The sequence below is a fragment of the Melospiza melodia genome, chromosome 29 (genome assembly GCF_035770615.1).
Source record: "Melospiza melodia melodia isolate bMelMel2 chromosome 29, bMelMel2.pri, whole genome shotgun sequence".
Lineage (NCBI taxonomy): Eukaryota > Metazoa > Chordata > Aves > Passeriformes > Passerellidae > Melospiza > Melospiza melodia.
The window spans coordinates 1090274-1103192 of record NC_086222.1 but is presented as its reverse complement, the minus strand read 5'-3'; the positions used below and the strand labels follow the sequence as shown (position 1 = coordinate 1103192).

The window sequence follows — 12919 nt, the reverse complement described above, 5'->3', positions numbered from 1 at the left end:
TCTGCCAAGCCCTGCCCTGGGGTCTGCACAGGGTGGGCAGGCACCCCTTGAGGGGCCCCACCATGGAGAAGGAGGTGGCAGGCCCCGAAGTGTCCCAGGTCCCCTGTGCTCTGCCAGCTGCCCCCGTTCCTAGCCCCACTCCTTGGCAGCCACCACGCCTGGTGGCACCAGGATCTCCATGACAAACGATGATGAGGCAGCACGTGAAATCGTGGAAAATGAGCTTTGATTTGTCATGTCTGTATTTTCTTTGTCTGCTAAAAGCCATGGCCGCGTTAATCACCGTGTTATTACGGCTGCAGCGCGCCGCTCGGTGTGTTCTGGGGAGCGCTCTCAGGCACGGGGTATGCTGTAAGCCCCTGCCCATTAATAATCCCCAATTAAAGCTCCCAGGCTTACAGGTGGGAGCGAGACAAGATAAGGGAGCGTTTATTTGTCTGCTGAGAATGAGGGTTGAAGGGCTGTGTTTGTCTGTGTCTCAGGTTTGAAATGGATCTAGTGGCTTTTTGGCTGGGATCCCAGGAGAGTCGGAATTTTGCTGCCGTTTACTGCTGAATTTGGAGGAAGTTCATCCCTCAGCCAGGAGAAGCCAGAGAAGCGTTTTCAATGAGGATGTTCCCTTGTCTCTCTTTTTCCCCTTTCTCAGCTCTTGATGGGCTGTCACTAGATAAGATTCGGGTTTCTTTTTCAGTGGCACAGAGCATGTCCCTCAAACAGGCCCAAGACACAGTTACAGAGCTAGATGCTAATTCCTTTCTTTCTGCTCCTTCTCTTAATGTGTCCTAGAATGAAAAACACTGTCCATCAGCTGATCCTGAGTGCCTGTTAAGCTGTTATCTTGCTACACCCTCAGGATGAGGAGTCAAGACAGGGTTAATCTTTAGATTACTTCGCTGTTTTATGCAGCGACTGGGAGAACAATGTAATTATTGATGCATGAAACCTCTCGTTTAAAGGCTCACCTGCAGCATTCTCCAGTCCTCAGGCAGCTCCAAAGCCAGACAGAGACTGGTGGCTGTCTGGCTTTTCAGTGACACGCAGGTTGGCAGTGGGGGGCGCAGAAAAGTGGGGTTCAAGGAGGTGAAGCGTTTTTGCCAGTGGAAGTCAGGTTCCCATAGCAGCTCTTGCCAAGGATGTTTGGCACAATGCAGGCAGCTTCCTCCCGGGAGAGGCAGAGAGAGGCTGTGATGGTGGGGGAGCTCTCCCCATCTCTCCCATATCTCTGGTGCTCAGAGGAGCCAGGGGGAGGCACCCTGGGCAGGCACAGTGCCCAGAGCAGAGAACAGACACCAGCGGGCAGCAGTGGTGTGTGTGGGCTCAGCTCCCCCAGCACTGGGGCGGGATTGCTGTTTGAAGTGTGGCTGGGTCCCAGAGCACAGCCCTGTTGGCAGGTGAGGGAGAGCAGCCGTACCCGGAGGCTGCAGGCGAAAGTGGCTGTCCCCACAGGAGCTGAGAGGAGCCCATGCCGCCTCCTCACCCAAACCAGGGTGCCCTGGTCACCTGCTGTGCCTGTGGAGCTGGCTCTGGAATAGCAGCAGATGTGCATGCAAGCAAATGGCCCTTCGGAATTAACCTAGCCTGCCTCTCCCTTCCTCCCCCATATGTAGGTCCCCCGAGCATCCGCGCCATGAAGAACATAACAGCGGTCGCGGGTAGGGACACTTTCATCAACTGCAGGGTCATCGGGTACCCCTATTACTCCATCAAGTGGTACAAGGACTCTCTGCTGCTGCCCGATAACCACCGCCAAGTGGTCTTTGAGAACGGCACGCTGAAGCTGATGGATGTGCAGAAAGGCATGGATGAGGGAGAGTACCTGTGCAGCGTGCTGATCCAGCCCCAGCTCTCCATCAGCCAGAGCGTCCACGTCACCGTCAAAGGTGAGACAGAGGCTGGGGATGCTTCCCCTGAGCGGCTCATCCAGGTTGTTTTTGGGTTCTCCGCAGTGGGATGGAGGCAGAGGAGCACCTGCATGGCCAGGTGGTGGCTGTGCTCTGTGGTCACCAGGTGTGGCAGCTCAGTCCTCGGGAGCTGGCTTGGCTACCTGGTCCTGCCAGCTGCCAGCAGCTGCCCCGAGCCACGCCGTATCCATTTCCCCTTACAAGTGATGGAGCAAGGATTTATGGTGTAAACATAACGTATTAAAACATCTAACCTTTGCTTGGATCACCTTCACCGATGTTTTTCTGTGTGTGCTAGCTTTTAAAAAAATAATACTCTCGGTCTTCCGAGCGCACAGAACATCTTAAAAGCTTCTCCAGGCCATCAATTATTCAGGCCCATTGAGGGAGCTATCAGTCCTAATGAATTGAGCCGGATGCATTCCCTCCCAGTGACTGGCTGAGATTGCGCTGGGAGCTCCCGGATCTCCCCTCCTCGGGAGTTGTGGGGTCGGCTCCGCCCGTCGCCAGCTCGGTGTTGGCAGTAAATCATTCAGACAAACACGGCGGCGCTGGGGACAGAGCCGGCCAATTGTCATCCTGCCTCTCACCCAGCGGGGGATTCGTGCACTGGATTTACTCTGATCCCCCTCCCTCCCCTCCCAGCCACCATTTTCTTATTAGGAATCAGGTTAGCGAGAGAGAGCATCAAGCTGATTAGAGATGCTACCACTTGATTAGCTAATGCTCTTCTCCCAGGCTCCCAAAGGGGAGAGGAGGCTGTGGGTAACCTGTCTGAGGGGGTGCAGGGAGGTCTTCTTGCCCCTGGGGTCTGCAGGGCTTGGCCAGCCCTGCTTTTCTCACCTCGAATAAATCCCCATCCATGTGGAGCCCCAGAGCTTGGAAAGAGGCCAGAGATGTTGGTCTTGTCTTGAGACAGGCAGGGCTGATGTGGGGACATCATCTCAGGGTATTTGTGAGCCCTTAAATTATGGCATTCGCTAGGAGGTGCCCTCAGAGGGTGCAGGATGCTGAAGTTCAGCTCAGGATTTGTGTATCCTGGGAAGGAATGCTGCTGGGCCCTTCCCAGAGTGGATTTACTGCCTTGATTAGTGGCTGGTGACGGGCTGAGGAAGGTGAGCAGGATGGTGCAGCACGGGCCAGACGTCTTCATTCCCCTGCTGGAGATTTACACCCATTCCCACTGGCTGAGTTCCTCGTTTCCTCTGCCCCTGGATAAAAGGCCTGTGGCAAAGAATAGCAAAGGCCCTAGCAGAGAGTCAGGGAGTGAATAAACATAACTGTGTAGCACAAGGAGCGCGGGCTGGCGTGGAGCACCATAAAGCTTTTACAGCCCCAAGTGCCTGGTCACCGCGTGAAATGGCACCGGTGAGCTATGCAGCTCCTTCCAATCTCACAGTAAAAGCTTTACAGTTCCCTGTGGCACTGCTCCCCCCAGGAACGGGGACGTGCAGCCCTGTTCATGAGGCCTCATCCCCATCCTGTGCTGAGGGAAGCTCCTGCCCAGGTGTAGCTGCTGCTTGGCCAGGGATCCCAGGATCCCAGTTTCAAACCTCCCTGCTCTGCTCCCCAGGGCTTTGCTAGTCAGGGATGCTGCTGGGGCCTCTTCCCTGCACTTCCCCAGCAGCACAATCCAAAATCCAGCCTCCTCCAAGGTGCCCTGACAGCTCCTTCTTCCTGCAGACATCTTTGAAGGTTTTAATTAATCCCCTGGGTGTTGGTGCTGTCCTGGGGTTCTCACACAGCCCTGCTCAGGCGGATGCAGAGTTTTGGGGAGCACGGGGCTGACACAGTGCCAGGGCACTGTGGGGTGATGCTTCACCCCATGGGAAGGCAGAGGCTGCTCACAGGGTCACCTCTGCATTGGAGCTGCTGGGATGGGCTCTGCGGTGGCACCGTGAGCAGGGTGCTCCAGGCTGCGGGCAGATGAGAGCCTGGAGGCTCTGGAGAAAGGAGAATCACGGTGGGAAGCGATCTGGGAAGGAAAGGGGAGTTGTGAGCTCTGTTTGTGGGAAGCTGGAGAAGGGAGAGCGGCTGGAGGGGGGGAGGCGTGGTCCACAAGCCCATCCCCGCTCTGCACTAGACTGCAGTGCATTCCCAATTAATTATTCATTAATTATGGAAAACAGGCAGCGCTGGCTCCATGACTGTGGCAGCTCGAGCCACGTTACTGTCACAGGCAGAGGGACAGGCCAGCCCTGCCTGTACCTGCCTGCCCCTGGCAGTGGCTCCCACCTGGGGCACAGTGACAGCACAGTGACACTCCTGCCGTGCTCTGGACCAGGCAGCAGTGATACCCGAGTGACAGGATGGGCTCAGGGTGGAGGTGGGAGCCCAGGGAAGTGCGTGGGGGTCCAGGGAACTGCCCCTGCTCCCTGCTCCCTGCTGCTGAAGGGACAATTGGCAGGCTGCTAATTTAATTATGGAGACTGCAGAACGAGGATCTCATCTACCAGGTGCTGAGCCTTGTTAAGCTAATTGTCTCCCTCTCTCCTCTTTCTTCCCCCTCCCACATTGCCAGAGATGCTGCTGCAGTTGCCTAATTAAGTTATCAGAAAGATAATGGCTGGTTCTGAATCCAGCACCTTTAAGAAAAGCATCCATCTAATGAAGGCTTTTCTGGGAGTGGATAAATGCTGAGGTGGAATTTCGGGGGCCACGTGCTGGGGGTGGCCGGGGCTTTCCCCACTGCAGGGTCAGCGTTTCTCCATCCCACTCTCAGCAGGGTGGCTCTGCCAGGTGGGAGAAATCTCCCTGCTGTTCTCTGCTGGATGGCACCTCCTGCTGTCCCCTGGCCTTGTTCTGGTGGAATCAAAGCCTGTCTGGGTTTCTGGGCTGCTTCTCCTCCCGGGACAGCATCTCCCCCAAGCCCCTCTGCAGCCCATCCCCACTCAAGGAAGGCTTTCCTGGGATGGGCTCTCCAGCATCCCCCTCCTCTCCCCTCGACAGTCCCTCCTCTGATCCAGCCCTTCGAGTTCCCGCCAGCCTCCATCGGACAGCTCCTCTACATCCCCTGCGTGGTGTCCTCGGGGGACATGCCCATCCACATCACCTGGAGGAAGGACGGGCACGTCATCCTCTCTGGCTCCGGGGTCACCATCGAGAGCAAGGAGTTCATGAGCTCCCTGCAGATCTCCAGCGTGTCCCTCAAGCACAACGGGAACTACACCTGCATCGCCAGCAACGACGCTGCCACCGTCAGCCGGGAGCGGCAGCTCATCGTGCGGGGTGAGCCCACACCCCACATCCCCACGTCCCACCTGGTGCTGCTGGGAGAGGGAGGGCAGCACAGCAGCAGCAGCAGGGGGAGTTTGGGAGGGTGAGGAGCAAGGCTGAGCTGGGAATCGATGCCATCCCCACGCTCACAGGCAGTGGGGAGCTGTAGGGATCTGATGGGGATTTTCCTGCAGTGATCGCCCTTCCTCCCAAACTCCGCAGTGCCTCCTCGCTTTGTGGTCCAGCCCAACAACCAAGATGGCATTTATGGGAAAGCTGGGGTGCTGAACTGCTCCGTTGATGGGTACCCCCCTCCCAAAGTCATGTGGAAGCACGCTAAAGGTAGGGATGGGTCATGGCAACGTGTGGGGATGTCAGCGCACGCTGGGGAGAGTCCCTCGGGCACGGCCACCCCAGCTCCGAGCCCCCTGAGTGCTGCTCTGCCTCAGCTGAGCTCTGTGCCTCTGCGTCCCCTCCTAGGAAGCGGCAACCCCCAGCAGTACCACCCCATCCCCCTGACGGGCCGCATCCAGATCCTGCCCAACAGCTCCCTGCTCATCCGCCACGTGCTGGAGGAGGACATCGGCTACTACCTCTGCCAGGCCAGCAACGGCGTGGGCACCGACATCAGCAAGTCCATGTTCCTCACCGTCAAGAGTAGGTACCCAGGGCTGTGCCACGGGGCATCCTCAGGGCACAGGGACCTGCTCAGGTCACAGCAGTGACCTGGGGAACAGAGATGGGCACAGTGAGGGTGGCTGTGGGACACGGGGCCACCAGCAGAGCCTGGTCTGGCACTGCCTCCCTCTCTGTTCTGAGGGCTCCAACCACAGCCGCCGTGCTCCAGCCCCGGCCCCACGCATCCCCACGATCAATGCAGGGCACGGGAGGGCATCGATTCCTCCCCTCCAGGGACCCGCTTCCCTTTTGCTATTAAACACACTTTGTCTTTAATAAAACCAGGCAATCAATCTACATCATCCAGGAGGAAAGGAAATAGCTGGGCTGCTTTGACAGGGATGGGCTGGGAAGTGTTGTTAGACACCGTGTTTGAACTGTGTGTGTTATTGGATTGCTCTCCCGTTGCTATCAGCAGAATGTATAATTGCCAGCTCCCTGTTAGTCATTGGGCTCGTTGCTGCTGGGAGCATTCAAACCTCCAAAAGGAGGTGGTGGAGGGAGTCCAGAACAGGGAGTCCAGAGCAATCACCCTCACTCCTGGGGTCAGGATTGGGCTCAGGAGGACTAAACTTTGCCTTGACCATGCTGGGAACGAGGCAGTGAGCACGCTGTGCCAGAGGGGATGGAGGCTGCTGGTGAAGCCATAAGAGCCACCATCCCCTGCTTGCCCATCCAAGGTGCTGTGGGCAGAGGGGACGTGCAGCCCTCTCTGGGCACCACCAAGCCCTGGTCTCCCTCCCCAGCCTGCTGCTTCCTTCCCTGACACCAGCAGCTGTTTCTCTCAGGGGCTTCTCCCCTCCCCACACAGCCTCTCTCTTCCCAGGTTCCCGCTCCCCTGGCTGTCAGCTGTTTAATTTATCCCTGCCACTGATGAATCAAACCCAGCCACTTCAAACAAGGCACTTCAATGAGTGCAGGTACAAAGTCGAGGCGATTAATCCCGAGCGAGCATGCCAAGCCTGGGAGCCCGGGCTGGTGCCGTGTCCCTGCTAGCTCCTGTAATTGCATCCCAGGACAGGTTGCTTGCTGACTTGAATAGCACATAACCTTATTATGCGAGTGCTTTTGCATCTCCCGGAGCCCTCGGAGCCCTCGCTGCCTTTGAAAAGGTTTGGATGAATAGGTACACCAAGCACCACAGCCAATTAAGCGTTAGATGGGCTCTTTGTTTTGTTTCATTTTGGGGTTTTTGTTTGTTTAGCGAAATGTCAGCCCAATTAAAGGGAGATCAGCACTGGCTTTCCCTGAAAGTCAGGCCACTGCGGACTGAGTTAAATGAGAGTTAATCAGAGCCCAAACAAAGCGTGCTGGCGGTCAGCAGGGGAGAGGGCAGTGCCACAGCCAGCTGGTGTCACACGTCCCCTGCCCTGGCACCACGGCCAGGGTGATCTGGGACAGCCAGGTGACACACTGGGTGTGTGCCTGAGTGTGCTTGAGTTCGCTGGGCTGGGCAGAGCCAGCAGCAGCTGGGTGATGCTTTTGTCGGGGGGTGGTGGGTGTGAAAAGCCACCAGATTTGCTTGGGAATGTCACCCATGGGGTTGAGGCTTTCCTGTCCCTGGGTGCCAGGGCCTCTGGGCTCCCACAGCATGGCAGTCTGTCCTTCCTTCCCTGCTTTGGGAGGGAACTCACCAGCACCCAGAAGGTGAGGAGTGGAAGGTGAGGAGCGCTGGAGTATCTGAGCGTGTGCCCGGGGGCACAGCAGGCTGGGCTGGGCGCAGGTGAGGAGCCCAGCAGTGTGTGATAAATGCCATTTAGCACATGGCTGCACACCTGCCCGGGTGTCAGCAGCGTGTGGGGTGGGCACAGTCGCACCTCCTGGGGGTCCTGCCTGCTGTGCCAGGGCAGCAGCACCCTGGGCACTGGGGAGGGGGCTCCTCTGCCCGCTCCGTGCCAGCACCTCGGTGCCAGGGGTCCAGCCAGGGGGCAGATAGAGGGGCCTCTGTCCGCGGTCGTGGCACAGCCCTCTTTGGAAGTTCGCTGCCACACAGCGCGAGCATAACTGATTGCTTCCATGCAATTTGAATTAATCTCATGCTTCAGGTGAAACTCAGCTAATCAGTGTAGAAAGGAAGCTGAGACGGGTGCAATCAAATTAACATCACAGAGCCAGCTCCAAACAAGAAAGAGGGGGGCGAGGGAGGCAGGCACAGCCCTTGTCACCCTTGTCACTGTTCTCATTCAGTTGTCACCAGCGCTCTGCCAAGCGGCTCGAGCCCCAGCCGGGTGTGGGATGGCAGCGTGCTCTGGCTGTTGGCTCCCTTTGTTCCCAGGCTTGTCTCTGCCCAGAGAGGGGCACCAACTCTCGTTGTGGCCTTGTTAACAAGGCCATGGGCACCAAGAGAGGCTGAATTGGAGGGTGTGCCCTGGTGGGCACAGACTGGAGGGCACAGGAGGCATTGGAGGTGAGCTCTCCTCGAAGGAAGCCTGTCTGCCCAGAGTGAGCTGTGTCTGATGCCTCGTTATTGATGCCCTGCACCCAGGAAGGGATCACAGACTGGTCAGGAGCAGCCCCCAGCCACCCACGGGTGTTCCTGCAGCCGGTCTCAAGCAATGTGGTCCCTCTGCAAGCTGCAGAGCTGCTGCAGGGCAGGTGTTAGGCACCAGTGCCCAATCTGTGCTATCCTCACAGCTGCTTGGGGTTTTCTGGGGGTTTGTTGTGATCTTTTCCTGCTCTGGACTACGTGCAGCTCCCGTGGGACCCTGGCAATTGAGAGAAGTTGATATGTTTACATCCAAGGAGCTGCTTTTAATCAAACATCAATAAGTGCATTTCAGCGAAGCAGAGCCTGAAACAGAGCTCCTCTCCCGGGGCCTCTGCTCTCTGCTGGGAAGGGGCCGGTGCAGCCAAGGCTGCTGCAGCCCTGAGGGGCTCTCCTGCCCCTTTGGCCCCACAGCCTCACACCCTCTGCTGCAGCACTGGGCTGAAGGAGGGCTGGGTGCAGGGACCACATCACCGTGTCCCTGTGTGACAAATAGCAGGGTGGCCCCTCGATGGTTTTCCATGGCAGGAGAAGGGGACAGTGGGCAGGAGCCTGGCAAGGCGTGCCAGGACAGGGTGCTGAGCCCCTCCTGCAGCTGTGTGTGCCCTTGTGCTGTGCTGGGCAGTCAGCCCTGCCCTGGGGAAAGTGCAAGAGCCCCTGGTTGTCCCTGTGCCCTGTCCTCACCCCATGGGACATGGGAGGCTGGGCTGGGACAGTCCTAACCCTCACCCTAACCCTAACCCTTCCCAGGCCTGCCTCTGCCCTGCTGTGTCCCTGACCAGGGGCTGAGGCAGGCAGAGGTGTCAGAGCACTGGGGATGGGACAGGGCACAGTTTGGAGAAGTCTTGGGCTGCTTCTTGTCCCCTTGGTGGCCCAGGTTATTCTGCCACAACATCCCTGCTCTTTGCCATCCCCTGCCAGCTCAGAGTGCCGTGCTCCCCTTGGGACAGGATTGTCACACGGGCACCAAGCTGGGCACTGCACTGTCCTGCACCCCACAAACTCCAGCAGCTCAGGAGGAAAGGTTTCCTTTGCTGTTAATTGAATTACATTGCCACAGAAAGCCGAGGAGTCGTAGCTCATTAGAGCCTCTTGTGTCCCATTAGAACAGTGTGTGTTGCCTTTGCGGATTGTCATTATCATACATTACTGCAGGACTCAGCACTGCTGTTTGTTTATGCATTACATTTTTTTCTGCTTACCCAGCCTGCCCTCGGTCCCCCAGCCCGTTCCTCCTGTGTGCTGCCTGCACAGCCAGCCCACTGCCTGGCACTGGGGTGGCACAAAGAGCTCTTGGAGCAGGGAAGAGCCAGGCCAGGGATCAGTACAGCACCCTCACAGCCCAGATCAGCCATCCCCACCTGGGCTGCGCCCACTGCTCAAGCACCTCTGGGTTCTGCACCCCTGCCAGGTGGTGACCACAGCACAGGGTGTCCCCACCAGCCCCATTTGTATATTGGGGTGGCTATGGAAAAAAACCTCATCTCTGGCATCTGCAATGCAAAGGCGGCCTTGCTGATGGGAAATCACACTCTGTATTCTGCCCAGGTTTATACGAGTGAATTATGCAAATCCGTGATGGAAAACATTCTTCCTCTCATCCTCGGGAGTGTAAAACCTTAGTCAATAATTCATACCCGCACGTCTCAGACTGGAGGCTTTCTCTTCATTATAGTGTGCACTTGGTTATTTGTCTTTCACGTTTTATTGTCTACCCCGGTGTAATGCTATGCATTATAAAATTTATCTGCTTCATTATTTTATGATCCTGAGCTGTATAATGCAGCGCGACGGTTCCGCTCGGGGCTGCGCGGCCGCTCGGTGAGCGCCACGTCCTCGGCGGCTCGGTGGGCTCTGCGGGGCCCGGCAGCCACAGGTGGCACCTGCCCGTCCCCAGGGCACGCGGGTGACGCTTTGCCTCCCCACAGTCCCGGCCATGATCACCTCCCACCCCAACACCACCATTGCCATCAAGGGCCAGACCAAGGAGCTGAACTGCACGGCGCGGGGCGAGCGGCCCATCATCATCCGCTGGGAGAAGGGGGACACCGTCATCGACCCCGACCGCAACATGCGCTACGCCATCACCACCAAGGACAACGGCGACGAGGTCATCTCCACCCTCAAGGTGAGGGCCGGGCGTCCTGCACCTGCCTGGGCTCCCAGGGGTCTCGCTGGGTGTGGGAGAGGGGAAGGGGAGGAGCAGGGAGGGTGTGGTGGTCCCCAGGAGCGTCACAGAGCTGGGCACTGCACTGAGCTCCCTGAGTAGCAAAGCTGAGCCCAGAGGGGAGTTAGGAGTGCAACTCCAGGGAGTGGCACTGTGGTGGGAGCAGGCAGGGATGGCAGGGCATGGTGCTGGGGCAGCTCGGTCTGAATTGGCTCCTCTCCCTGGAATGCTGGCAGCTGAAACCAGCCGACCGTGGGGACTCCGTCTTCTTCTCCTGCCACGCCATCAACTCCTACGGCGAGGACAGAGGCCTGATCCAGCTCACGGTCCAAGGTACTCCATCCCCCCTGCCTGAGCCCTGTGGTGCAAAGCCTTGCTGAGAGGGTCCCCCTGCTCCTGGGGGCCCCCTCTGCCTGTGTCCCTAACCTGTCTGGGTGTCCCCAAGAGCCCCCTGACCCGCCGGAGCTGGAGATCCGCGAGGTGAAAGCCCGGAGTATGAATTTGCGGTGGACGCAGCGGTTCGACGGCAACAGCATCATCACTGGCTTTGATATCGAGTACAAGAACAAGTCAGGTAGGTGACAGTGATGTCCCCTCCCCGTGGCACAGTGGGGCTGGGGGCTGGCCTGCACAGGCAGGTGTGGGACTGCCCCGGTGGTGCCTCCAAGGGAATATTCTGCATCCCGGTTCCTTTGATGAAGAAAGGAGAGAGCAGCATTAATGAAATATGGTAATTTCTGTTGGATGGCAGCATTTGAAAGGGAATATTAAAAGAGACAATATTTGCAAAAAGTTGAACCCCAGCGCACAACAGCGAGAGAGAGAAGCAGCACCTCTCCAGGGGTACCAGAGCTGGAGGTGCCTGGAGACCTCACCTGCTTGATCATGGCCCCCTCAGCACTGCAGGCCCTGCATGGGATTCAGGCTCTGACCCTTCTGCCTCACTCTTCCAGATTCCTGGGACTTTAAGCAGTCTACACGCAACATCTCCCCGACCATCAACCAGGCGAACATCGTGGACCTGCACCCCGCCTCGGTGTACAGCATCCGCATGTACTCCTTCAACAAGATCGGGCGCAGCGAGCCCAGCAAGGAGCTCACCATCAGCACCGAGGAAGCAGGTGCCTCCCTGGGCTCCTGGCGTGGCTGCTGGGGATGGTGGGCAGGGGGAAGAGGGGAAGCTGGCTTAGGTACAGCCAGGGGACTTCCTGGTGAGGAGCTCCTGAACCTTCTCAATGTGCTGGTTTGTGTTCATCTCTCTCAGCTCCTGATGGTCCTCCAATGGATGTCACCTTGCAGCCCATCACCTCCCAGAGCATCCAGGTCACCTGGAAGGTGAGTGAGGTTGGGATACTGTCTGGGCTTTTTTTGGCTATGAGGGCTTGGCCAAATGCTGCCCCAGCTTGTCCTGAGACCCATCATGTCACCAGTGTCACAGGAATCAGGAAGAATTCTCCAGGAAAAAAGAAAACTTGCAGGCTGGGCAAGCAGCTCACTTTATTGCTCAGGGCTCTTATCAATCATGTTTTACAACAAGCTCATTATCTCGTAGGGTGTCCGTGGGGGACCATGGGGCAGAGAGGATAAATATGTAAAAACTCAGGTGCCGGGTTGCAAAGTGTTTGAGCAGAGATCAATAAAACTTAGAATCAGATTTATTTTCCAAAGCTGCCTAATGAAAAATAAAATTGATTATAAAGTTAGGACTTGGGAATGAACTGCTAAGTCAATAAATTTAGGGTTCCAACTTCTCCCCCCACCTCCCCTTAAGCACTGAAAAACAGATTAATGAAAAGTAAGATTCACTTGAAAGATAAGTCACTTCGTTTTAGGAGTATTTCAGCAAGATGGATCGCCCTGGCATTGTAACATAAATTTGCAATCAACCCTATTGATTTGTTAATGCTTCAGAGAAATATTGTTAAGATTGATCTCAATCTGGCCTCTCAGGCTGCCAGAATTGGGATTTCTGCTGCTCCAGCTGGGGACTGGTGCTGTCCAGGCAGCACTTTCCTCTCTGGTGGCTCTGAGGACCCTCTGGACCTTTTTTATCACTATTTTGCCACTCAGTGAAAAATGGGGAGGAAAAACAACTTGAAAGCTTTGAGAAAAGCCCCTGGGGAGGGGTGGTTGGGGCACGGAGCCCCGTGAGGCTCCCAGCCCTGTGACACCGCTCCATCCTGCCCTCACCGTCCCCCAGGCCCCGAAGAAGGAGCTGCAGAACGGGGTGATCCGTGGCTACCAGATCGGCTACCGGGAGAACAGCCCGGGCAGCAACGGGCAGTACAGCATTGTGGAGATGAAGGCCACGGGCGACAGCGAGGTCTACACGCTGGACAACCTCAAGAAGTTTGCGCAGTACGGGGTGGTGGTGCAGGCGTTCAACCGCGCAGGCACGGGGCCCTCGTCCAGCGAGATCAACGCCACCACGCTGGAGGATGGTAAGGATGGCCCAGGGACCAAAGCAGGTCC

The 12919-nt window shown here is 57.2% G+C and overlaps 1 protein-coding gene across 2 annotated transcripts in view; it reads left to right on the top strand.

Annotated features, from left to right (window-relative positions):
- Positions 1 to 12919, top strand: part of DSCAML1 (DS cell adhesion molecule like 1) — a 102682-nt gene that overhangs the window by 76774 nt on the left and 12989 nt on the right. The window contains exons 8-17 of one of the 2 annotated variants that reach the window (XM_063178379.1): positions 1608 to 1880; positions 4851 to 5129; positions 5340 to 5459; positions 5598 to 5774; positions 10209 to 10408; positions 10684 to 10780; positions 10893 to 11021; positions 11401 to 11568; positions 11712 to 11782; positions 12648 to 12888. In XM_063178379.1, the coding sequence (XP_063034449.1) occupies positions 1608 to 1880; positions 4851 to 5129; positions 5340 to 5459; positions 5598 to 5774; positions 10209 to 10408; positions 10684 to 10780; positions 10893 to 11021; positions 11401 to 11568; positions 11712 to 11782; positions 12648 to 12888 (1755 nt within the window). Of the gene's footprint in view, positions 1 to 1607; positions 1881 to 4850; positions 5130 to 5339; positions 5460 to 5597; positions 5775 to 10208; positions 10409 to 10683; positions 10781 to 10892; positions 11022 to 11400; positions 11569 to 11711; positions 11783 to 12647; positions 12889 to 12919 lie in introns of those variants that run through there. The other variant, XM_063178380.1, reaches the window with a different exon arrangement.